The sequence below is a fragment of the Panulirus ornatus genome, chromosome 34 (assembly GCF_036320965.1).
Source record: "Panulirus ornatus isolate Po-2019 chromosome 34, ASM3632096v1, whole genome shotgun sequence".
In the NCBI taxonomy this organism is placed as follows: Eukaryota; Metazoa; Arthropoda; class Malacostraca; order Decapoda; family Palinuridae; genus Panulirus; species Panulirus ornatus.
The window spans coordinates 11,513,448-11,537,899 of record NC_092257.1 but is presented as its reverse complement, the minus strand read 5'-3'; the positions used below and the strand labels follow the sequence as shown (position 1 = coordinate 11,537,899).

At 40.0% G+C, this 24,452-nt stretch overlaps 2 protein-coding genes across 2 annotated transcripts; one reads left to right on the top strand and one right to left on the bottom strand.

Moving 5' to 3' along the window:
* The first annotated feature begins 528 nt into the window (after window positions 1-528).
* On the top strand, window positions 529-14,402 carry LOC139759836 (uncharacterized). The gene is made up of 3 exons (XM_071682327.1): window positions 529-878; window positions 8,777-9,147; window positions 11,344-14,402. Exons 1-3 carry the CDS (start codon window positions 815-817, stop codon window positions 11,578-11,580), a joined length of 672 nt encoding a protein of 223 aa, XP_071538428.1. The 5' UTR covers window positions 529-814; the 3' UTR covers window positions 11,581-14,402.
* LOC139759834 (glycerol-3-phosphate phosphatase-like) lies at window positions 12,967-23,194 on the bottom strand. Its single transcript, XM_071682326.1, has 6 exons — window positions 23,039-23,194; window positions 21,636-21,796; window positions 20,292-20,429; window positions 19,758-19,968; window positions 18,444-18,585; window positions 12,967-17,366 (listed from the first exon to the last, which is right to left on the bottom strand). Exons 1-6 carry the CDS (start codon window positions 23,139-23,141, stop codon window positions 17,183-17,185), a joined length of 939 nt encoding a protein of 312 aa, XP_071538427.1. The 5' UTR covers window positions 23,142-23,194; the 3' UTR covers window positions 12,967-17,182.
* Window positions 23,195-24,452: the final 1,258 nt, after the last annotated feature.

Sequence of the window (24,452 nt, the reverse complement as noted above, 5' to 3'; positions counted from 1 at the left end):
CAACCAATGCCACTACCCTCACCACTTCCCAGCTCCACCATGAGCGGCCAGAGGCACCCTCAGCCGGCTGTGACCTGACACCTGGCGAAGTCCTGTCCTTCCCACCAAAATAATTTTCGTAATGTAGACATTAATGAGCGCCAGGGCGGGGGGACCGGGGACCCACCCCACTACCCTGTTGCTATGGTGACTGTCACGTGACCATAATGGCGGGTCATGATTGGCTGCTGTAATCACTCTGTTGTAGTTACTGTATAACCTCGTTTAAGTCGGACACGCTGATGGCGGATCTTGGAGTACTGTGGGCTGATCAAAGATAAGAATTCAGCGGTCTGATGAGGAGGGAAGGAGTACGAGTGATTTATGAGGGGTTAATGTAATCTGCGAGGTGTGTGAGGGGAGGAGGCAAGACAGTAACGAAGGTAATAAGGGTGTTAATGGCGCGCCTGCAGCCAGCCAGCCCGGGACGGGGCGGGACAGACCTGGCTGGGGGGGAGGGGAACGTAGGTGTTCCAGGATGGTCCAGGGTCAGTCCAGGACTGTCGGCCATGGTGGTAGCATCTCCAGGACACGTCTGTGCTCACGGATCACAACACTCGTAGAACTTCCATCATTTGTTGCGGAAGAATTCGTAGTGAAGGAGGGAGAGAAGGAAAGACAAGCTTCAGTAAAGAGAAGGATACATGGTCCATATAGTTTTAGCGGCCGCTCGTGGGAAGACAGTGTACAAGACGTTGTGCACACTGACGTGGTGCACTGAGGCAGGTGTGGACGTCGAGCTGTTAGGTGTTAGCTTTGTGCCGGCAGTGTGATCATGGCCGGCCTTCCCATCACGCTGGCACTCTCGCTCCTCGCCAGCCGCCTCCTCCACGCTCAGAGTGAGTACCTGTGCCTCATCGTGGTGGTGTCTGGCTACCCCCGACCCTCCCTGGAGGCTGTACGGTGTAAGGCTGCGGTAACCCGCACGATCAGAGGGGATCTTCGCAGACGACGACGCCATAGCGTCTGACTGATGGCCATGATGGCCTCCAGACACAGTGTGTTATGTGTGGTCTTCTGCTGTGTACAGAGAAGGGGCCAAGTGAGGATTTTGTGGGAGGGCAAAAATACGTATATTTGAAGGCATGGACCATAGATAAGGCTGTGCGGAGAAGGATGGATGTTTTGGAAATAAAATGTTTAAGGACAACATGTGGTGTGAGGTGGTTCGATCGTGTCAGTAATGAAAGGGTAAGAGAGAAGTTTGTTGTACAAAGAGTGTGGCTGTGAAAGCTGAAAAGGGGTTGCTGAAATGACTTAGACATATGGAGAGAATGAGTGAGGAAAGGTTAGCAAAGATCATATATGTGTCAGAGGTGGAGGACGCAAAGAGACCGGGGAGGCCAGTTGGATGAGGAAAGGATGGAGTGAAAAATATTTTGAGTGATTTGGGACCTGAACGTGCAGGAGGGTGAAAGGCGTGTACCGGATATAGTGAATTGGAACGATGTCGTATACAGGGGTCGACGTGCTGCCTGTGAAATGAACCAGGGCATGTGAAGCCTCTGGGGTAAACGGTGGAAATGTCTGTGGGGCCTGGTTGTGGATAAGGAGCTGTGGTTTCGGTGCATTACACATGACGGTTAGAGAATGGGTGTGAGCGGGTGCAGGCCTTTCTTCGTCTGTTCCTGACGCTGCCTCGCTAACAGGGGAAACAGATATCAAGTATTAATATATATATATATATATATATATATATATATATATATATATATATATATATATATATATATATATATATATATATATATATATATATATAATCTGCCTTCTTGTTCTGGGTTCTTTTGTACCATCAAAGAACTAATGTGTTGATGTAAGGGTCTTTTAAAAGTTTACTGTGGGTATCATGTCCCCATCATTACTCTTCGAGTGTGGGCAGATTGAGGATTTCCTTCCCTCTTAGTTCCTCGTTCCATTCAAGTCTGGTGCCATTTTTCTGGCGTTCCTTTGGCCCCAGTCCAACAGTTCTTTATGACCCCGCAAGTAGGGAAGCCAGACCGATGCGCCAAGTTCCAGGTTTGGCCGGATATATACGTCGTATTTACATACCGAAGCAATTCTCAGGCCATATACGAAGGCAGTTTGGACCATAAACGATATGTAGCTTGCCTTCCTCAAGAAAATTTATATTTGATATTCTGGTCACAAGTTCCGCGTGATGTAGACTCCGACATACGTATCTTTCATAACTGATGTCGTGATTATTTTCACCGATATCGTATTCAGGATCTGGTGTTTTGAAACCCTTTCCCATCATCATTACTTTGTATTTTCCTTTGTAACTTACCTGACATGAGCCACACGTGCCACCACCTCTGCATCCTGTCAAGGTTTCCGTATAATGTGTCGCAGTCCCGCTTGCCTCAGGTTCCCGCCTCACTTGGCAAAGCCATTTGTGTCGGCCAGAATTAGCAGTGGCTCCAGCACTGAGCTGAGGGACCCCAGTTGTCAACCTTGCAGTCTGTTTGTACGATCAAATGTCAGGAGAAGAATCATGAAAACAAAAAAGATCGATTCATAAATGATCTTTTAAACGTTTCACCCAAGATTTGACAATGGCGAGTGTATGCCGTAGAATTGGTCTCAAATTATATAGTTCAGTTCAGATATTTGGATATAATTTATTTTTTCTCAGAGCTTGGTTAGGAAGCGTATTTCTCCTGGAACCTAACACAATATTCATAGTAGAAGAAAAGTTAATTATGTTGCGTGTGTGATATGTTGTCAATAAAACTAAAATTACCATAAAATTATCTACTACATCATTTGTTCTTTTTGAACCAAGATTTTCGTGGCAGAGTGTGCGATAGAATAAAATCTTTGTTAGTCTGGAATATAATGTGTCTTGGATAGTGTGTGGAATTCTGCAGGGAAAAATGTGACTTCATCAGAATATATATAATCCCGGATTTCCTGTTCGTGGAAGATTTTTTTTTTTCCGGTTGTTTGGTTTTCTGTTAAATGCGAGTTTTGAAAGGTATCAGAAACAGGACATTCATGGATTCTGATTCCGTGATATCTTGAGGAAATTATGAGTATAACAGTCTTTTTGAACTGTCTAGGAATTGGTCGTGTTTCATCACCCGGAGTTATGTACAGATTGTTTTGTTTATTTAACTTCGTGTTAGGCGTGATGACTGTTTTCTCGACGGCGATAATGTAAATACGAGGAGAGCGGGTCTTGAAGTCTGGCGTGTCGGCTCGATCTGCTGTAGGCCTCTGCAGTAAAGAAGAAATGAACAAAAAAGCTCGAAAGACAGTGAGTGTTGAGGCGAGGTCAGTTGGCGAGAATATCTTGACAGGAAGAAAGTATTGGGACTGGTCGGCGGGTGATGGGAAGTGCCAGAAATTAGAATCGTCACCAGGTCATGGGCTGCCTCCCATGGTTAATGTCTTAACTCGTAACTTGCAAATCCAGAGCGACCCGCGCCTGTTGTACGTCATCCGCATTGCATCTGTGTTCTTTCACTTTTATAGATAAACCATTTCTTTTATTTTTTCTCGTCTGTTCTCAAAGGATTTTCACATACCTTTATACTGCCCCAGATTTTTCGATCCCTTACATATATTAGAATTGTTTTGGGATTTCCCTTCACGTAAGAAATTCACAATTCTTTTTTCATTGATTCTGGTCTTCCTCCCTTTGTCCCATTGTAATCTCAATACGCGTTTCATGACCTTGTGGATTTCCACTTTATATATCCTGTAAACATTTTTTTACGTGCAATTTTTATTCATTTCTTGCGTGATGTAGCCTGCCTCGTCTTTCTCTGCACTTCTCTTCGTCTTTCTAGGAATATTGTTCTTCTCAAGAAGGATTAGTGTAAGTTTACTAGTGTAAGCCTACTAATATCTTCCTGAGTGTATCTGTGTTTGGAAGGCTAAACCAGTTTACATTGCCAGTGTCCTGGCGAAGTTCATCGAAATTTGTCCATCTGAAGTTTGGTATGGAGTTAGTAAAGAACATGGTAGGTTTTGGAAGGGAAGGGAAGGTGTGTCGAGATCTTTGCATTCAGATAAGTAATGTAGAAAGTTTTGAGACAATGATATATAATATTATGGGATTTAGAAAAGGCGTGCGATCAAGAAAATAAAAATATCTCTTTCGGGAGCTTTGACTGACTGCACGTGATACGCATGGAAGACCACAGAATGCTGTTGAAATCTTCCTTATAATGAAAGCAGTGATGTGTGAGGGTAACTCGTGATGTGGGTCATGTTTGGGAGTGCGCTGAGGTTGTGTGATGCCTGCAAGGTTATTTGATATTCGTTATGACAAGGACACCGTGGGAGATGAGGTGGAGGTAAGGTGACTGTGGCGTGATGCTTAAACATGGAGGAATAGAATGGAAGTTGTGGCATCTGTTGTATGCAGATGATAGTGATGTCGTCTGCTCGATCAGAGGGAGAGTTGAGTAGAATCGTGGGCCATTTGAATGATGTACGTAGAGGGAGGATGGTCCGAGTACATACACATGAACGTAAGACGATGGTCCTTAAAAACAAATGAGAGATCAGAGTGTAAAGTCAGCTTGCATGACGAAGAACTGGAAGTCGAGGATAAGTCTGAATATCGAGAAGTAAGTTCTAGTAAGGACGGCGATGGGAAAGTTGAGGTTGAAATATAAGTCGTACAAGGGAGAAAAATTGTGATGCGCCGATTTCTCTGGTGAATGGTAGAAAATGTATGGTTAGTGTATTGCATGAAGGAATACTTGCCCTCACACATGCATGATGTGAAACACGAGTTTTATATAGAAAAAGGATAGAACGAAAGTTATAGCAGTAGAGTAACTAACTAGCTTAGTATAGATGAATTAGGGGAATAAATAGGATGTATAAGAGAAGGGCTTGTAATGTTTAGAAGGATTTGGAAAGAATCATGGATGAAAGCATTTTAGAACAGATCAGTCGCGTACAACCCACGATTGATGATATGTTGTTCAGGACACGTATAAAGCATTGCAGAAGAGGGACAAGGAGAGGCAGACTGCGGATGTGACGAGACAACGGATGAGGAACAAAGGATATTTCAGGTAACGGTGCCAGAGGAATATTTAGGCATCGGTTACAATAGAGATATTATGTAAATGGATTTGGGATGAGTAGGAACTCTGGTGTTACTTGAATCATCTTAAATGTGTAAAGTGAAACTTCAAGAAGTACTTTTGTAAGTTCATGTTTCACTTCAACACACAGAACATCGTATGAATGGAGTTGTTGTTGAGAAACAGAATTTCCCGTCAGAGACTTGGCCCTACTGGCGTCCCGGCTGTGTGAGTGGTCACCATCGCCCCTCCAGCTTCGTGACACCTTGAGTGACATCTATCACTACCTCTTGCTGGAGGTTGAGTGGTGGCGAGGAGGACGACGGGGAGGTCTTATGAAGACCTTCATGATCTGTGACTTAGTTCTCCAAACCACAGAGTTGACCGATCTAGTCAGTTTTTGCTGGTCGATGGTGGTCGTGAGTTGGAAGCCCGTGAACCAGTAGGAGACCGGTAGAGAAGAAGCAACAGTGAGTGCCCACAGGTTGCCGTGTCTGACCCTCACTATAGAGACTCAGGCCCCTCTGACGTGACGGGTTGATGAGGGTCTTTAACCCCTTGCCCAACGACGGCACGACCCCTGAGCACGAAGTTACGACCTTAGACCACGACGGTATGGCCCCCTAGACAAGACAATACGACCCATGGGACACGTTTGCACAACACTGAAGGACGACACTACTTCCCATGTGTGGTGCTCAAGGTTGGCGCTGTCGTGCTTGAGGTTAATATACGTTTCGTTGTTAAATATAGTGACGTAATGTGCTGCTATACACATCCCCCTGACCCACCTGCTTAAGCTCTGACCTCCTTCTTGACCATAATTCAACTTGACTCTTCCCTTCCGTGTCCGCCATGAGGAATCATGAGGGCGCGTACCTCACGGCATGCATGATACACTGAGGGTCAGGACAGTCAGCATGATACACTGAGAGTCAGGACAGTCAGCATGATACACTGAGAGTCAGGCCTCCCGGCATGATACACTGAGACCCTGCCACAGCAACATAATACAGCAGTTTTGGAGACGTAAGGTTACAGAACTGCCAGCAGGGAAGGTTACAGCTGGCATCACTGTATGTAATGTGGTTCCGCTGTACCAGTGTAGCCCATAAGAAGTGACGGAACAGTGTGACCCAGCGTAACACTGAAGACCATTAGTACGAGTGCGACCTTCAGCACGACGCACGACCTTCAGCATGACGTACGACCTTTAAGTACGACGGTACGATCTTCAGATCGAAGATTCCAGTTGACATAGGAAGGGTTAGGAGTGCCATCATGGCGAGGTGGTAGGGGCACCAACATGCTACTCCGTAGGGACCAGGAATACCACACGCTACTCAGGAAGGATCAAGTGTACTACTGTGATACACAAGAGCAGCAGACCAGGACCCGGGTGCAGCAGTAGGCAGCATAATCCGCAGTAATAACAGCCCACTACACGCCCGCTGCAACGCTTACCTCACGGTAATGCTGCATATTTTCCAGCTAAGAACACACCGTCGTCATTTGTCAGAAGAGCCGAGCTATTTTAGCATCTTTCATCATAATTATCTGTCCCGCCCAAACTGTAATGGCTGCGGCGCAGATTGCACTCGCGACACAGACAAGAAACATGTGCCGCATGGAAAATAGATCGCAGTCGCGATACAGACAAGAAATTAAGAACGTTGAAAGTTGAGAGCGAGCTGGTGATTGGCGGGGAGGGGGAAGTGTCGCCACACACCCACACGGCCAGGCCGGCGGGGTAGGGCTGGTGACACTGCGACACTGTTTCTAGAAACCTCCGTCCTTGATTATAGTCGTCCTTGATGAATGTGGGAGACGAGCGTCCTTCAGGAATTATATCACTTGTGTGACGGGTAATTGATTGCGGGCTTCCACTCGCTCCTCTTTGCGTCACTCCCACAGTTCCACGGGTCTGTACCAATGCATTTCGTATACACAAATAGGACTTAATGTAATACCCGTATAATACACTAGAGTGCAGAATGAGTAAGTACGTTTTTAACGCGAGGCAAGACATTGTGATTTGTATTGCAAGGGATCCATAGTGAGGGCGGGTCCCTTGCAGTGTTCCTTCCTCAGCTTATTACGGGTCACGCAAGCTAGGCGCGTCGCACGGGAGAATAATACACAGCTCCCCGCCGTTATGGGCAAATATTTCTGGTGAATTAAGGGGTGAAGTAGAGTGATGGTGGGACGCTGGGGACTGCGGAAATTCTAGCAGCGCAGGAGCGACGGTGGAATATACGACTAATTATAAGTGTGGCGTCGGCCAACCCTGGGGACGCTGGCCGCCTGCGACACACGACAGGCCAGGAGCATTCAAGTCCTGCCCGGGAGTGGTGCTCGAGTGGGGATGGGAAGGTTGAGGCTGGTGCTGAAGAGGGTTGGGGTTGAGGGCTGAAAATGATTTGGTCTGTGGCTATTGATGGTAGACATTATCTTGCAATCGAAGTGAACTCGGTACGGGTATAATAATAATAGTGAAAAATACCATAATGTCTTTGTTTGTGTGTGTTTTGTAGCACTTGTACTCTTCTTTCCTTAGAAGTATGTAATTACGTACATTTATTATGTACATGAATTGTGTGGAGATTCAAGTACTTACGTCCAAATTAATGTTTCCATTGGCGCCCAAAATATCTCATTGTTTTGTCAGAGAGAATTGGAATGTGAACGCTCCAGCATGTTAACAATTCAGCATAGTGTGTGTGAACGCTTCGGCATGCTGTATGTGAACACTTCATTGTACTGTATGTGAACGTTTCAGCATTATGTATGAAAACTCCTTCACGTTGCTCTATGTGAATGCCTCGGCAAGCTATATGCGAACACTGCAGCATGCTATATGTAATTTTTCTTGATATATGTAAATGCTTCAGCATAATATGTGTGGACGCTTCAGCATGCTATATGTGAACGCTTCAGCATGCTATATAAGAACGCTTCAGCAAGTTATATATGAACGCTTCACCATGCTATATACGAGCGCTTCAGCATTCTGTATCTGAACACTTCACCATGCTATATGTGAACGCTTCAGCATACCATATGTGAACACATCATTGCAGGGGCATTTCTAGGGGAAACAGCGCTTACGGCAAGCACTGAAATTGTGCCCATGGCTTGATTAAAAATGTACATACAGTGGATGTATATAAAAATATATACAGTATAATTATAAACTGTTGAAGAGTCAGGCCAAACTCACGTTCATATAAACTCTTAGAGACTCAAGGTTAAAGAATTATTTGATCAAAATTGTAATGTAGAAGGGGTAATGCAACTAATGATAGCAAAATATTACTATAGTTGAAAAGTAGGCAAGTTTCTTTTTTATCTCACAAAATCAAACTGTTAAAAATGTCAATCTGGTAGCATATATCAAAAAACAAACCTGTTGAGTGGTGCCCCCCTTCAAGTGGTACGCAGGGCACCTGCCTTACTTGCCATACCCTAGATACACCACTGCATCGTTGCTCTGTACGTGAAATTTTTAGCCTACTGTATGTGGATGCTCCACCACGCTGAATATGAACGTTTTAGCTTACTATGATATCATGAAACCTCCGAGTAAGTGCAAGAGATGTAGTTACAATTAATCCTATAAGGTGTCAGTAACTCTTTGTGCTTGTTCTTGGTCATTTGGTCTAACAGTTTCATTGGTTCGTCCCCAGCAACGGGGCAGTGGTCGCGGGGATTCAACAGCCTGGGGCAGCAAGTAACCAGGGACTCCAACATAGGGGACTTCCAGAATCCCCTGCAACAGAACCCTGGAGTCGAAACTCCTGGATCCCAGAGCTCTGACTTCGATATACCGGATTTACGGTTGACGGGGAAGGGGGTCGACAAAGGAGTGAACACAGACCTTACCATCAAGAAGAACCACCAAAAAGTACGCCCTGGCAACCTCACCTGCTACTCCTGCAAGCTGGACTTCCGCAAGTCAGCCTACAAGTGGGACCACCCGTGTCTTGGTCGACACAATGGACTAAACGTCAGCACAGAGTACTTGGTGGTGTGTGGCCCCAATGATTTCTTCTGCAGGGTGAGTCTTCCAGCTAGGGCTTTGACCTAAGACAGGGCCATCAGGAAAGGTTAAGGCACCAAATAGGGCAACAGGTTGAGGTCACAAGGAACATGGTTTAAAGGCAGTGACCAGGTACGTCAGGCAAGGTCAGCTAGAGAAACAGTACAAAGTACATGTCCAATTTACTTGGAGGCGTAAGAAGACATTAGACAAAGTTCCCTAATCGTACTGGCTCATTTTACAAGGATCACTTTGTAGGCAATATTTGGTCATCAAGCAGGGTTACACCCATGTGCTCATCCTACTCTCGGGCCTGGTCGAGTAACGGGTTTCTGGCTGAGGCTGAAGTGTGTGTGCATACATATATATAGGATTACAAAACATGGTACACATAGACAAGGTTAAGAGATGGAACATCAATATAAAACTCTCACCCCAACACACAAATAGTAATCATGTAAACAGTATATATATATATATATATATATATATATATATATATATATATATATATATATATATATATATTATCCCTGGGGATAGGGGAGAAAGAATACTTCCCACGTATTCCCTGCGTGTCTTAGAAGGCGACTAAAAGGAGAGGGAGCGGGGGGCTGGAAATCCTCCCCTATCTTTTTTTTCTTTTTTTTTTTTTTGAATTTTCCAAAAGAAGGAAGAGAAAAGGGGGCCAGGTAAGGATATTCCCTCAAAGGCCCAGTCCTCTGTTCTTAACGCTACCTCGCCTACGCGGGAAATGGCGAATAGTTTAAAAGAAAGAAAAGAATATATATATATATATATATATATATATATATATATATATATATATATATATATATATATATATATATATATATATATATGTGTGTGTGTGTGTGTGTGTATTATTCATTTATTATACTTTGTCGCTGTATCCCACGTTAGCGAGGTAGCGCAAGGAAACGGACGAAAATGTGGCCAAACCCACCCACTTACACATGTGTGTACATACATGTCCACACACGCACATATACATTCCTATACATTTCAATGTATACATATATAACATACACAGACATATACATATATACACATGTACATAATTCATACTTGCTGCCTTTATTCATTCCCGTCGCCACCCCGCCACACATGAAATGACAACCCCCTCCCCCTGCATGTGCACGAGATAGCGCTAGGAAAAGACAACAAAGGCCACATTCGTTCACACTCAGTCTCTAGCTGTCATGTATAATGCACCGAAACCATAGCTCCTGCAAGATGTTGCACAAGCGAAAAGCCATTTTGGCAAGGCTGTATCATTGGGAACACAATTTCATCAGTGAACTTCTTACTCCAAAGGAGTCCACATTTCCATGCTACTGGAGGTAGCCCTGAGGTAACTAAACTATATGGTTATAAAATATGTATATCATATAATGTTTGCTGTTTCCCAAGTTAGTGAGGAACAAAGACATGGCCTCATGCACTCGCATCCATTCTCTATCTGTCATGTGTAATGCACCAAAACTACAGTTCCCTTTCTACACAACCAGGCCCCACATACCTTTCCAAGGTTTACTTTGACTGTTTCATGTGTCCTGGTTAAGCTCACTGACATGTTTCCCCCTGTGTACCGCTTCACTTCAGTTCACTCTGTCCCTTATATGCCATACCCCCATTTGCACATTCAACCCTTGAGCACTTAAAACCTTTTTCATTTCATTCTTCCATCTCCATTTCGTTCTTCCCCTTCTTGTCCACTCCATTTCTCACTCATTCTCTGTATACGTACAAACCATTTCTGTACATCTTCAGCTCTCTCACCCATACTCTTGTTGTTACCACATTTCCCTCTTACTCCACAAATGCTTGTTTCTTTAAGTATTGCTTATAAACATTTTACTAAGTGAATACCTGGTCCCCATATCCTCTACCACATTTGAAATAACATTGTCCCTTCTCAGCCTGATGCTCTGTTCCTGCCACCACCTTCTCCTATATATATTGGGGATCATTATGAAGAAACACTTTTCTTGCTTTAATCATACTGGGCATTAAGATTTTACTGTGAACAAAATATCTGTAGTTGTAGTAACTAGGTATTTAGATTTTACTGTGCACAAAATATCTGTAATTCTAGTTATCTTGAAAAATCAATTGGTCATTAAGATTAGAAAAAAGGGAATAGGTTCCTGGAAAATAGCATTCATTCTTTGATTTCATTTTCACTTGTAGGCTGAGAGAACTGAAGTTAATGGTGTCCTCATCACCCTGACGCGGGAGTGCACTGATGTCTGCTATATAGGTTGCAGACCCAAAGGGTTTGGAATTGGCTATGAAGCATGTGCAAAATGCTGCAACACTGATCGCTGCAACCACATGTACCCTCTGAGTGGTGCTTCAACCACCATACTCTCTCTAAGCACCGTATTTCTTGGATGGTTTCTGGTAGCCTATACTCATTGTCCCTAGAGTAGAACTTAGGGTTCACAGAACTAATCTATTATATCCCAGGTTACCTGATAATCCTATTCTATTTTCCGAGGTAAAGTCATATGTTTGATCTATACCTGCTTTTCTTGGGGTAACTCATTGGCCATGTAAAATGTTACAGGGGATAAAGATACGGCATATATTTCATTTTTCCCTTAGCATTCATATGTAATCTTTATTCAGACTTGATTTACTATTTCTTAGGTGACTTACTATTCCTTGGGTGACTTCATTGGATCCATTTTAATATGTCTATCCCTAAAGTACTTCATATTCTTTAACTCTTTTCCTCTAATGCCATTGATGGTTTAAATTTCCAGCTCAGTTAAGAATAATACTGTTGAGTTAGAACCTTCACTGTTCAAAACTAAAATCCCTTAAATTGTTTATGGGTAGGGCAGGCCTTACCGCACCATGACTCCCAAAAAAAATATCTCTTGCAAAATCCAGTACTGATACCAGTTTTTATACCCACTATCATAAATTTCTTTAAAGATGTGAAATGTTTTAAGCAGAAGTTGATGATGTAGTTTGAATAATCTTCCACAATACTTATTAATAAAAAAAATTTTATTATCTTACTATAAAAACAAAATTTTTTCTTACCATCATTGTATTTACTTTTAAGTATAATGGTCTCATTTCCCATCTCTCCATACTTTGTAACCTACCATGTTTGATGTTATGCCTGTATCCTTGGTAAACAAGTTTACAAAGTTTACATGAATCTGTTATATGGCTAAAACTGGCCATTCAGCCTAGATAAAGACATCCTTCTTTGCAAGTTACCAACTACATTTTTATATAGTCACATAATGTTCATTAATGAAATGTGATACACCTATCATCATCTGTTGAATACCAAATAGTAAACGTTGACATATCTCCAGCAGCATCATATCAGAGTACCACAAGTTGTGGAATAGTGAGGAATGGAAAAGGATAAACATAAGGGAGATTTATAGATGGGTATTTTGTTTACATATAAATATTAGTGTCACTTGCCATTCAGAAAATCCAAGCTTAGCATACTTTTGACCATCCACTGCTCATTCATGAACAAAAGCAAGGTAACTCATCACAGGAAAGTAATTGAGGAATAAGGTTGAAAACGTGTGAAAAATGATAACTCGGTGGAAGAAGCTTTCAATCCAAAGTAAGGTATATAATTTAGTATATTTCAAGCAGTTGAGCACATAAACAATCATCCTTGAATCTGGGAAGCTTTGCAAGACCTCTCTAATGCTGCTGAACATGGACAAGATTAAATATCTGTGTATGTGTGTGTGTGTGTGTGTGTGTGTGTATGTGTCATATGCATGTGTAATAAGTAAGTCACCTGTACAAGGAAAAGGAAACACAAGATCCAAATACTGTTAATATTCACAGTCAAGGAGTACAAAAATTTTGACTTGATAAGAGTATGTGGCAACCTAGGGTTAGGTCATCACCTAGCAAGACAGTTCTTTAAACATAGAGCATACATCAATTTACAAGTTTTACACTACTAATATGCATTTTAGCAATGAAAAAGTCTGCAATCAACAGACCAGAACTAACAAAGTTACAACTGACCAAATTTCATTATGATGGACTCAATTTGTTCTATTTTTGTTTCCAGGTCTTTGCGTATCTGTCCAATAGAGAACTTTTTGCATTATATGTCAAAGTTCAGGGATTTACCAATAAAAGCCTATGGGTTTGTACTTAGGAAATCCTATGCATAATACTGATAGAATAATGAAAATGTGTTTCTACAAATCATAAATGTTCCATTTCCATGGTCCTGTGCATTCAAGACTATTAACTTGGGCCAACCCTTTCCAAATTGGCTTGGTTTTAAACTATAACTCTTTACCCTACTTAGTATAGGACTTTATATATATTCAAATACATCAGAAATAAATATAATTTGCATTAGGTATAAAAAAAACCCTAGTCAGATTCATGTTCAAAGTAGTATTTCTAAAATATGTAGGGTTGTACAGAGAATATTTCTAAAATATGTAGGGTTGTACAGAGGAGTGTGGATGCATTGGAAATTAAAAGTTTGTGGACAATATGTGGTGTGAGGTGGTTTGATTAAGTAATATAAGGGTAAGAGATATGTATTGTAATAAAAGGAGTGTGGTTAAGAGAGCAGAAGATGGTATGTTGAAATGGTTAGGTCATATGGAACAAATGAGTGACGAAAGGTTGACAAAAAGGATATATTTGCAGAGGTAGAGGGAACAAGGAGAAGCAGAACAAAGTGGAGGTGGAAGGGTGGAATGAAAAGGATTTTGAGCAATCAGGGCCTGAATATGCAGGAGGGTGAAAGGTGTGCAGGAATAAGGGTGAATTGGAACAATGTGGTATACTGGGGTTATCGTGCTGTCATTGGACTGAACCAGGGCATGTGAAGCTTCTGGGGTGAACCATGGAAAGGTCTGGGGCCTGGATAAGTATAGGAAGGTGTGGTTTCAGTGCATTACACATGATAGCTAGAGACTGAGTGTGAGAGGATGTGGCCTTTTCTCGTCTGTTTCCTTACGCTACCTTTCCAATGCTGGGGGGGTGGTGCCGGAATGGATAAAGGCGAGCAAGTATGAATATGTATTTATATATGTATATGTATGTACATGTATGTGCTTTATGTATGTATATGAAAGGATGGGTCTTTCTTTGTCTGTTTCCTAGCACTACCTCGCTGACAAAGGAAATGGTGATCAAGTATAATAATAATATTAGATCCAAAATCTGCACATCACTTGGTCTCAAGGATTATGGATTTTTGATATCTTACCTGTATAAGTAATTTAGTCACTACACATAAGCAGCTAATCCTTGTATACTTTGGTGTGAACAACTAAAAATTTGGTAAAATGGTTGCATTCATTGTATTTCATTCTCTTTGACTTGCCTCCCACTTTTGCTATTACTTTAAATTCCTTTTCTAAATGAAAAGTAAAAGAGTTTCAAAAATCCTCTGTGGTGGGCAGTTACTGCACTTAACTGTTAAGGAAGATAATCTTAAACAATTAATCCATCCGATGAAGTGCAAGGATTCATCTGCAGTTTTGTATACATTGTAATGATCAGAAACAGTTCCAGTAACTGCTAAATTGCTTCCTTTCAAGCAAAACTATTTTTACATCTTTTTGCTAATCAAGCAGGTTCTGAAGGTTTCTATGATATTTAAATATTAAATACATAAGATGAAATGACACAGTCAAAGCTGGATGTTCATATTCCATGACTATCACTTAACCAGTTTCTTACGTGATGGCTTTCACAGCACAGAATTTTCGAACATCCCATAATTATGAGTCATGATATCTTTCATCTCTTTCACTATTTCATCACTGTCAGACCCAGTTAACACCACAATCTATGCAAGCTACAATGCACTCTTCAGTGACATTTCTTTCTAACTGATGCAGTGATGTCAGAATGGAAATGCATTTAAGATGTAAATAATAGTTTTTATGGCAAATATGGAAACATTTGTTATATGTTGAATTTTGCTTGTTCTTTAAAGTAATGTTAATTTGGGTTAAAATCAAAGACTATTACATAAAAAGAGTAATTGTCAGTGCTGATGCACCTGGTAATGAGAGAAATGAAGACAAAAAGAGTGCTTTGGCAGTCTGGATGCAATGGACTGATTCTTAACACTTGGGAATTTGAATGCAAAAGTGGGTGATGTGGCAAATGAAAGTATAAATAAGGTATGGGTCCCATGTATAAGTGAAAGTGAGGAATTTAAAGTTGTTCTGAAAGAGGAATGGTGACATGGAATCCTTGATTTACAAAAACGTGCATATGAGGGTGAGTTGGTCTAGGGTCAAAACTTTGCCAAAGGCAGCCTTTACTTACTGCAAGTATAAGTATTGCACAATGAATATCACTTTTTTCTCACCACTGTGCTCATTCCATAGTCATCATTTTTGGGTTTACTTGGGGCTGACTTTAGTCATACAAATCATATACACACATTAAACCTATATTTATCTATTTATTATAATTTGTCGCTGTCTCCCGTGTTAGCGAGGTAGCGCAAGAAAAGAGACGAAAGAATGGCCCAACCCACCCACATACACATGTACACACATACACATCCACACATGCACAAATACATACCAATACATCTCAAAGTATACATATATATACACACACACAGACATATACATATATATACATGTACATAATTCATACTGTCTGCCCTTATTCATTTCTGTCGCCACCCTGCCACACATGAAATAACAACTCCCTCCCCCCGCATGTGCGCGAGGTAGCGCTAGGAAAAGACAACAAAGGCCACATTCTTTCACACTCAGTCTCTAGCTGTCATGTATAATGCACTGAAACCACAGCTCCCTTTCCACATCCAGGCCCCACAGAACTTTCCATGATTTACCCCAGACGCTTCACATGCCCTGGTCAATCCATTGACAGCATGTCGACCCCGGTATACCATATCGTTCCAATTCACTCTATTCTTTGCACACCTTTCACCCTTCTGCATGTTCAGGCCCCGATCACTCAAAATCTTTTTCACTCCATCTTTCCACCTCCAGTTTGGTCTCCCACTTCTCCTTGTTCCCCCCACCTCTGACATGTATATCTTCTTTGTCAATCTTTCCTCACTCATTCTCTCCATGTGACCAAACCATTTCAAAACATCCTCTTCTGCTCTCTTAACCACACTATTTTTATTACCACACATCTCTCTTACCCTTTCATTACTTACTCAATCAAACCACCTCACACCACATATTGTCCTCAAACATCTCATTTCCAGCACATCCACCCTCCTCAGCACAACTCTATCTATAGCCCATGCCTTGCAACCATATATCATTGTTGGAACCACTATTCCTTCAAACATTAAACATACATCGGTAAAATATTTAGTGTTGTTATCATGTAACTGCAGACTCCCTTTTTCTGAAGGTGCTCCTGCAGCTTAAATTCTGCACTACTTTCAGTAGTAGGAAAATGATGGACTCCTTTGGAATGATAAGATTCTTGACAAAACTGTATTCTCATCAAAAGATGATGTTACAGTCCTACAGCTGACTTCTCACTCAGAAGTTTCACCACAACCAAATGGAGCCTGGTAACACTCACATATGTAGAAAAGTGTAAATATACTTTCCTAAGGGCAGGTTGATAAATGGGTACCTGGCTTAGGCTGGTTTGTGTGCAAGTGTGTGCGCATATATAGGAGTAAACAGGATTGGACAGTTACTTTTAGTAAGGCTATATGATTGTCAGCTGATGAGAATACAGTTTAGTCAAATAACTTTTTGCTTCAAAGGAGTCCATCCTGTCCTTGCTACTTAGTGCAGCACAGCCTTGAAGATGCAGCAATCCCTGGATATGGAGTCTTGAGTTTATAGGTGCAGGATCCCTTCATGGAAGGGGTGCTATAAAAACATTAACAATAATAACTTATCAATTTATTACATTCTTTTGACTTCTGTAAATACCATAAAACACTGCCCAATTAAAGACAAATATATAAGAATCCAATGAATATATTTATGATGGATATTTTTACTGATCTATAAATTATACACTTAAAAAGCAAGCACCTTTAAATACTCAGGAGTGGGATAAGATCAGTAAGTTCAGGTAAATAATAGTCTGCTAGTAATTTTCTCTTCTCATCATCTGTGGTTGAAGCCAAATCTTCTAATTCTTTCATCTCTGTCACACCACTAAGCACCACAAGTGTATGCAGACCACAATTCTTGCCAAAAAGAATGTCTGTAGTACACCTGAAGAGGAATTTTTTTTTTTTGAATGACAAACTGGAGCACAAAATTAATATAATGAACAAGCAAATTATTTCCTGTGAAAAAGTACAAAAAAGCTGTAACCACTTAAACTGAAAAAGTTTTATAAGATTTTCTATGAAGAAGTTTTTAAAAATGCATTTGAGAGAGATATATACTAACTAGTTGATGCAGAAAGGAAGGCAATGTGGAGGGAAAAAATGCAAACAATTTTCAACTGTAAAGGATGTAACACAAAGCAATGAAAGTTTCAGTATAAAGTTTAATATATAGCACGGACATGAACTGACGATGGATATATATATATATATATATATATATATATATATATATATATATATATATATATATATATATATATATATATATTTTTTTTTTTCATACTATTCGCCATTTCCCGCGATAGCGAGGTAGCGATATATATATATATATATATATATATATATATATATGTGTGTGTGTGTGTGTGTGGGGGGGGATATATTAAGAGCTAGAAATGTTATAAAGAAGTTATGGAACATATTTGTTCCTCCATCAGTTAACAAGTGGAAAAACATAATCAAATACACTGTAATGTACACAAACACAACACTTAACACAAATATAGTAATGATAACTCTTATACTGCTCTGGGCCTCACATGAAGAATCACAAGGGGGTGCTCTGAACATCATATAGGGAATCACAAAAGGGTGATCTGGACCTCACATAAGGATTTAATGGTTCCTGATCTCATCTGATTATTCAGCTGTCTGATTCCACCATTTATCCTGAGATGTCACTAGCAGCTTGCCATCACAGCTTGAAAAACATGCATCTCAGTGACCAACATGGTATCGAAGAAAATACACATACGCCATCTTGGCATGATGCCAGAATTGCATGCTCATCACTGAAATAATTTATTCAATCAAAAGAAAAATTTTTCCTTGCATTTGTGTTCATATTTTGACGAAAATATTTTCATTCATTCATTCCTCACAGTTCTTGTTTATAGTATCCTAAGTTCTTCCATCCAATGATAACCTACAACTCTGAATATGCTAGACATTTACTCACTTATCTCCTATCATGAGAGTACGTGTGGGCTCCAAATGGTGTTTGTCACTAATGACGGAAAACATTTTCTCTGATGGTTTGCCCATAGCAACTGGTGGTCGTCTAGCTGCTGTCTCCACACATCTTACGAGGCAACCAGTGCCTGAAGTGATAATATAGAAATGTGGTACATTAATAGAAAAAAAAAATTCTAGCATAAAATTTTGATGTACAATATTGTTTCAAGTCCTATCAAAAACTGCAGTAACCTCCATAATATGGCATTTGTAAGGGTACTGGCATTCAGTGAAATGGTATCTGTGTTCGTGAAGTATGTAGCTCTATTGGAATCTTAATGTCACCACTGTTTTGAGCTGCTAAATGTAGCTATTTGATTAAACAAAGTGACAGCAAGAATTTTAAGAAGGCATCAAAATTCTGTGCATATCCATATACAGCAACTCTATCCAAGCCCCTTGCCTCATGGGTATCTGAAAGGGATGACAAGAAAGGGCACTTCCCTAGACCCCTGGAAAATTAGTAGCATATTTTTCTTTACCATTTTTTGTATAAAATTTATAAAAAAATATAAGGCTTTAATCACTTTACACCAGGAAGCTGGTCTGCTTTGTCAGTTTCTCACCAAGGAAACTTTTGATTCGTGGTGTAACCTCATGCAGGTGATGTCAGGTAATAACAAGATACACATTTTGAAATATACTTACATGAAGGTCCTACAGTAAGCAGATGACATCACAATATCCTGACACTAAGGTCTGCTTATATGGACAATCACTCCCATAAAAAACAAACTACTCTAGGAAGCACATAGCCTCTTGACATTTATCACTGCTGCCTAGCCACTACAAACACTCAACATCTACACAATGAAATCAATTCTTTCCAACAACATGAGACACCCCTCCCCCATCCAAACCAATCCATAATTAACCACCAACCTTGTAGCAGAATATAAGAGATCACTGCTGCCTTATACTTCAACAACTTTTACCAACATATCCCCACCTATAACAAACACAACACTGAAAAAACACACACCTTAATAACCTGACAAGCACTAAACAACCCCACTCCACAGAAAAACATGAGTCACACTTTCCTATCTATGCTCGAGATATTACCCATCCCTAAAACACTACAAATATTGAATCATCATTCTCTTCAAGCCCACACTACCTTTATCACAAAAGAGACACCAAGCACCTACTGCTTATTTGCATTGCATTCTCTTCCTCCCAAATTACACATGCAAAAAAGGCCTCCTGGGACAGGAAATCCTAACCTTTGTAAGGCTAAAATATCACTCAAACATACCTGGAAATACAAGGCTTGTTTCTCCAATAGGAAATCTTTCATCAGTGTTGGTTGCTATAAACAGACAATTAGGGTCATTGAGGTGAGATGCAGCTCTCATGAGTTTAGGGAAGCTGAAGTGTGTATCAAAACCAACAGCAACAGCACCAACATCAGGATCTAATTTAATTGTATTTGGTAAGTCAGTGACAGGTCCTTTAAAAGGTTCAGGCTGGAATGAGGAATGAAACACTGCAATAGGATTATTTGCCACACTAAACAAGAATGATCTATCAAAAATTAATAAAGAATTGCTGGGATACTGAGATATCATAAATCACCCTGTGTTTTATTGCAGACCACCCATCAAACGCATTACCAGTACCTAGTCCTGACTACGCTTATATCAAAGGGAACATTTCCTACATCAAAAGTTTAATATATCATGCATGCATAATTAAAACCAATCCTGAATGGAAGAAATAACCATAACAATATACATGATCAAAATCACAGAATTCACAGAAAGGAATTAAAATACTATATGAAACTTACTGCAACTCCTGTGTGTGAAATTCCAACTTCTTCTAATTCCTCCGTCATTCCTGATGATCCTATAATGTACACCTTTTTGTTGAAGTCTTGCTGCTTGAGATACTGAGCCATTACATAGGATGGACTCACTATCTCCTCCTGATAGAAAAACATGCATTTTGAAAACTGAGAATCCCTCTAACTTTCTGAGCTGTGTCCCACATAGTCACAATGAAAGTCAGGGTTAGGGCCTTTCAACTTTTCTTTTTTATCCCCAATGATGACTCAAGAATTGAGATATCTTGTGTAAGTCTAATCCTCATGGTACACATGGAACTCTAGGTATGTGTGCTGGAAGCCACCTCAAAAGATAGTGGCTCAAGACACGACATTTCTCTATCATAGGCTCCAAAGCCTAATTCTACTTTGCCAACTTCCACATATGTAGCCAAGTTCAAACCCTGCTGTTGTGCAATATTGTACTTTCTATGGAATTTTGAATTCACTGCACTATTTTCCTTGTTCACTTACCTCCATGTGTGACAGCAAATCTGGTTAAACGTCAACTACTGGTCAATGCATGCAAACCTGACAGGAACTAACCCTTGGATACTCCACTTCTGGAAAAGCAATCCTAACGTATGTACACGTCATGTTATGAAAATGACATAGTTAATCAATAATTCAGGAGACTTGTAAGTTATATCATTTGTTCCACAAGCTCAAGATGGCTGAAGTGTGAATGTGGCACTATATAACAAACAATGAAAAAGGAGAACTATATAGAAGAAGTCTCAGAGTATTAACATTACGCTTCTTGAGTCAAGCACCCTACTATATACGTAACTAAAGAATTACAATCAACCTGGAAAGGAATAAAACAGGATGTAAAACACATAAAGATCAATTTTGAAGACTCCACTGCATCTATTGATTAGATAGAGACAAACTCTATGAATGTTCCTGAGGTCAGTCAAGCATTCTGAGGCTATGCTCCACAGACGACTGAATTATTGAGTAGGTACACTTAAAGCAATTCAATCATCCAGTGTATTCTCTAATTTTCCAACTGGTTGATTCCTCATGTTTCTGACATTTGCAGAAAGAGATGAAAAGTTTGAAGTCCATGATAATATCTTTTTAATACAAGAAAACAGTAGCATCAAAAATATTACGGATCAACTCCCAGTGACCCACCACACCATACATTGGTGTTATGTACATAATGACAACTAATCAAGATTAAGAGGCATAATTTTCAATATCAACCTCTTGCATTAGCTTGCTACAAAATAGTTTAAGGTATCACAGACATACATAAAAGGTTAAACAGCTTAATAAACAATATGCAATGTATCATACTACCTTTTTGACAATAAAGCCGAGTCTCTTAAATTTTTCAACATACGCATCACGTGATCTACTCGAGTTGTTGGTTACATAAAAGACTTTCTTCCCTAAGGCTCTCAGCTGGTTTATGGCTTCATTGGCTCGGCCTATTACAGAATCACCTACCCACAAAACACCTGTAAATATTCAAAGAATGAATATATACATTACACCATAAAAAACTTTCTAGTAATTCTAGTAATACTTTGGGGCATAAAAACAGTATAATCACTCACTAAGCCATTACCTCTGTGATGTCACCTTAAACTTTCGTTAATGTGCGGCTGTTTGCTTCCTCTAGGCTCCAATCTCAATGGTTATCGGAAAGAAAGCAAACATAATGAGGAGAGGTGAAATGGGTAAAGGAGAAAGGCATGTAATTATTCTGGCTAGAAAAAAATGCATTTCAAAAACTTAATGACCATTTTTTTAGCAAAACCATAACCTGCACTCCTATCAACCAGATTTACAATAGAAAAGGGCAAAGAGCAACTTATCATACCTCACAATAATTTACTTATAGCAATTAAAAGCCTTACTAGTGTTTAATTTCTAAAATCTAACTTGCTATCACTATAAAAAATGTAAAACATATTATCTTAACGTGATATTTAAAAAAGTCAGGTTATTAGATCTGTTGTTTTGAGCACAGGATGGAGCAGGCGTGTTCAAGAATAGTGGGAATTAATTTTGCATAACCGGTAATTCTATCCCCTACCCTACATGCTGGTAAAAGTCAAGGATGCCCAATCTTGTATGTTAATTCTTTTAATACCTTGGGATGCATGTTCTCTAGCTCTGGTGCCTTATATTCATTCACTGCGCTACTATCTTTTGAAATTTGTCTTGAAAGGATTTTATGTTTCCCTATACTCCCTAACATTATGGTCAATTCTATAAATCTGGAATATGAATTACAGTAATCAGGGATTTGTTCAGCTCAGTTCCACAAAAATATGCTAACAAAGTCAACTTGCATAATGTATAATAGAAAGTTTATGAAAATTAGGAAATTTCTAGCATTAGAATCTTCACTCTACTCCCATGGAATAGTTATATAGTTAAAAAAAAAATGAGTAGGTTTTTCATGCAAAATAGTATTACTATCTCCATATAACTTATCGAGATGGCCAGGCGGGTTATGAAAGATGGGGAAAATCTGGTTTTAAAGATAAATAATATATAAGATTGCATAACTTCCATTCCAGTGCACTAAAACATATATCTATAATGATTTCTTTACAAATGTCCCCTGATTAAGGCCTCATCTTACCCACCTGTTGATTCCGTAACATTACGAAACAGCTCCTGTGTCTTATCACTCAAATTACATGATTACTGGTCCTTATTCTTCATAAGAAAAAAAGTATATCTCTTACCATCACAATCAGTCAAAACATTGTCAAAACTGTTGAGGAATTGCTTAATACAATTTTTGTCGAGACGTTTGGGTAGAGAGTTGGGCATCTTGAGTGTCGTCATCTGACGTAGGTTGGGATACCTTGGGCTGGAGTAGTAAACACTGGGAGATGAGGGAGGTGGGTGCGTCCCACGTGGAGGGGGGGGGTGCGTTCTACCAACAACGGAAGGATAAGAATTAGAGTTCACTCTAACAGTGTCCCTTGTTTGTCTAATATATTATTGTGTAATTATTATTTCCATTTATCAGTTATTCAAGAGTGTGATAAATGGTTTCAAAAAAGTTCAATGGGCTTTTTTAGATTTAGGATCACGATAAAACCGCATTTCAATTACGATTGTAGGGGACTACATATTACCGCAATTTACATTGATACGTTTTTTAGTTTATTTTGTATATGATATTATCAATTGTCATTGCATTCTTCTTGGATAGAGAGTTATGACTAATTAAAATTATAATGTTTTCATATTCTTGTAATAATTTATTGTTTTCGGTAGTATTATTAAGGGAGTTAAAGGTACACCCTCGGCAAGCTGCCAGATACAGTACCAGTGACATAAAGTTCAGATGAATGAACTTATCTGCAATTGTGGAAGAACAGGGAAAGATCAGAGACTCTTCATTACATCACAAGGGGATTTATGAGAAGGTTACTGCAGGGATGTGTCGAGACATGGAGAATGGTAGGCATTGAAATCTCCTGAAAGGAGTGTTGGTCAGATTCTGTAGTTAGAGTGTGTACCGAGTAGGGCAGGTGGTGAGCTGAGGTAACTAGGTGTTGATTGTATTAAGGTGTTATGTAGTCTTATTTTTGTGGGTTGCATCTCAAGAGTGTTGTCCCAGTTTTTTTTTTTTTTATTTGAGGGTGTTGGTGAATGGTATGTAATGGTGTGAAAGTGACACAAACCTTTCTACTTGTTCTACTGTCTGCCATGTCTCTGGGTTGTGCAGTTATAGAGAGGAAGGAGGGTGGATCTGGATATGCCAGTAAGTCTGGTCTCTTGGACGTGGGCAGTGTATATATTGTGGTTTTTGGAGTAGGATAAGTACTTCGGTGTCTATTTTTGATGCATTTAATGTTGAGCTGTAGATTGCACAGTATGTGAGTGGGGTTCTCATGTGATGGTTATGATCGTTTATTTTGTGCTGCTATGTTAGACATTTTTGCTGGTAGTGTGAAGGTTAAGGATGGTGTTAGAGTGCCTGTGGCTAAGCGGCTGCTGTATGTCCAGAACTACCAGTAGTCCTTTACGGAGGAGAGATGTGCAGTGGAGATAGTACAAGGGAAGCCTGCTGGAACACCTGTTAAAGTAGTTCTTTCTGGTGATGGTAATTTGGCACTGTAGGCAAATACAGGGTTGAGGTTAACA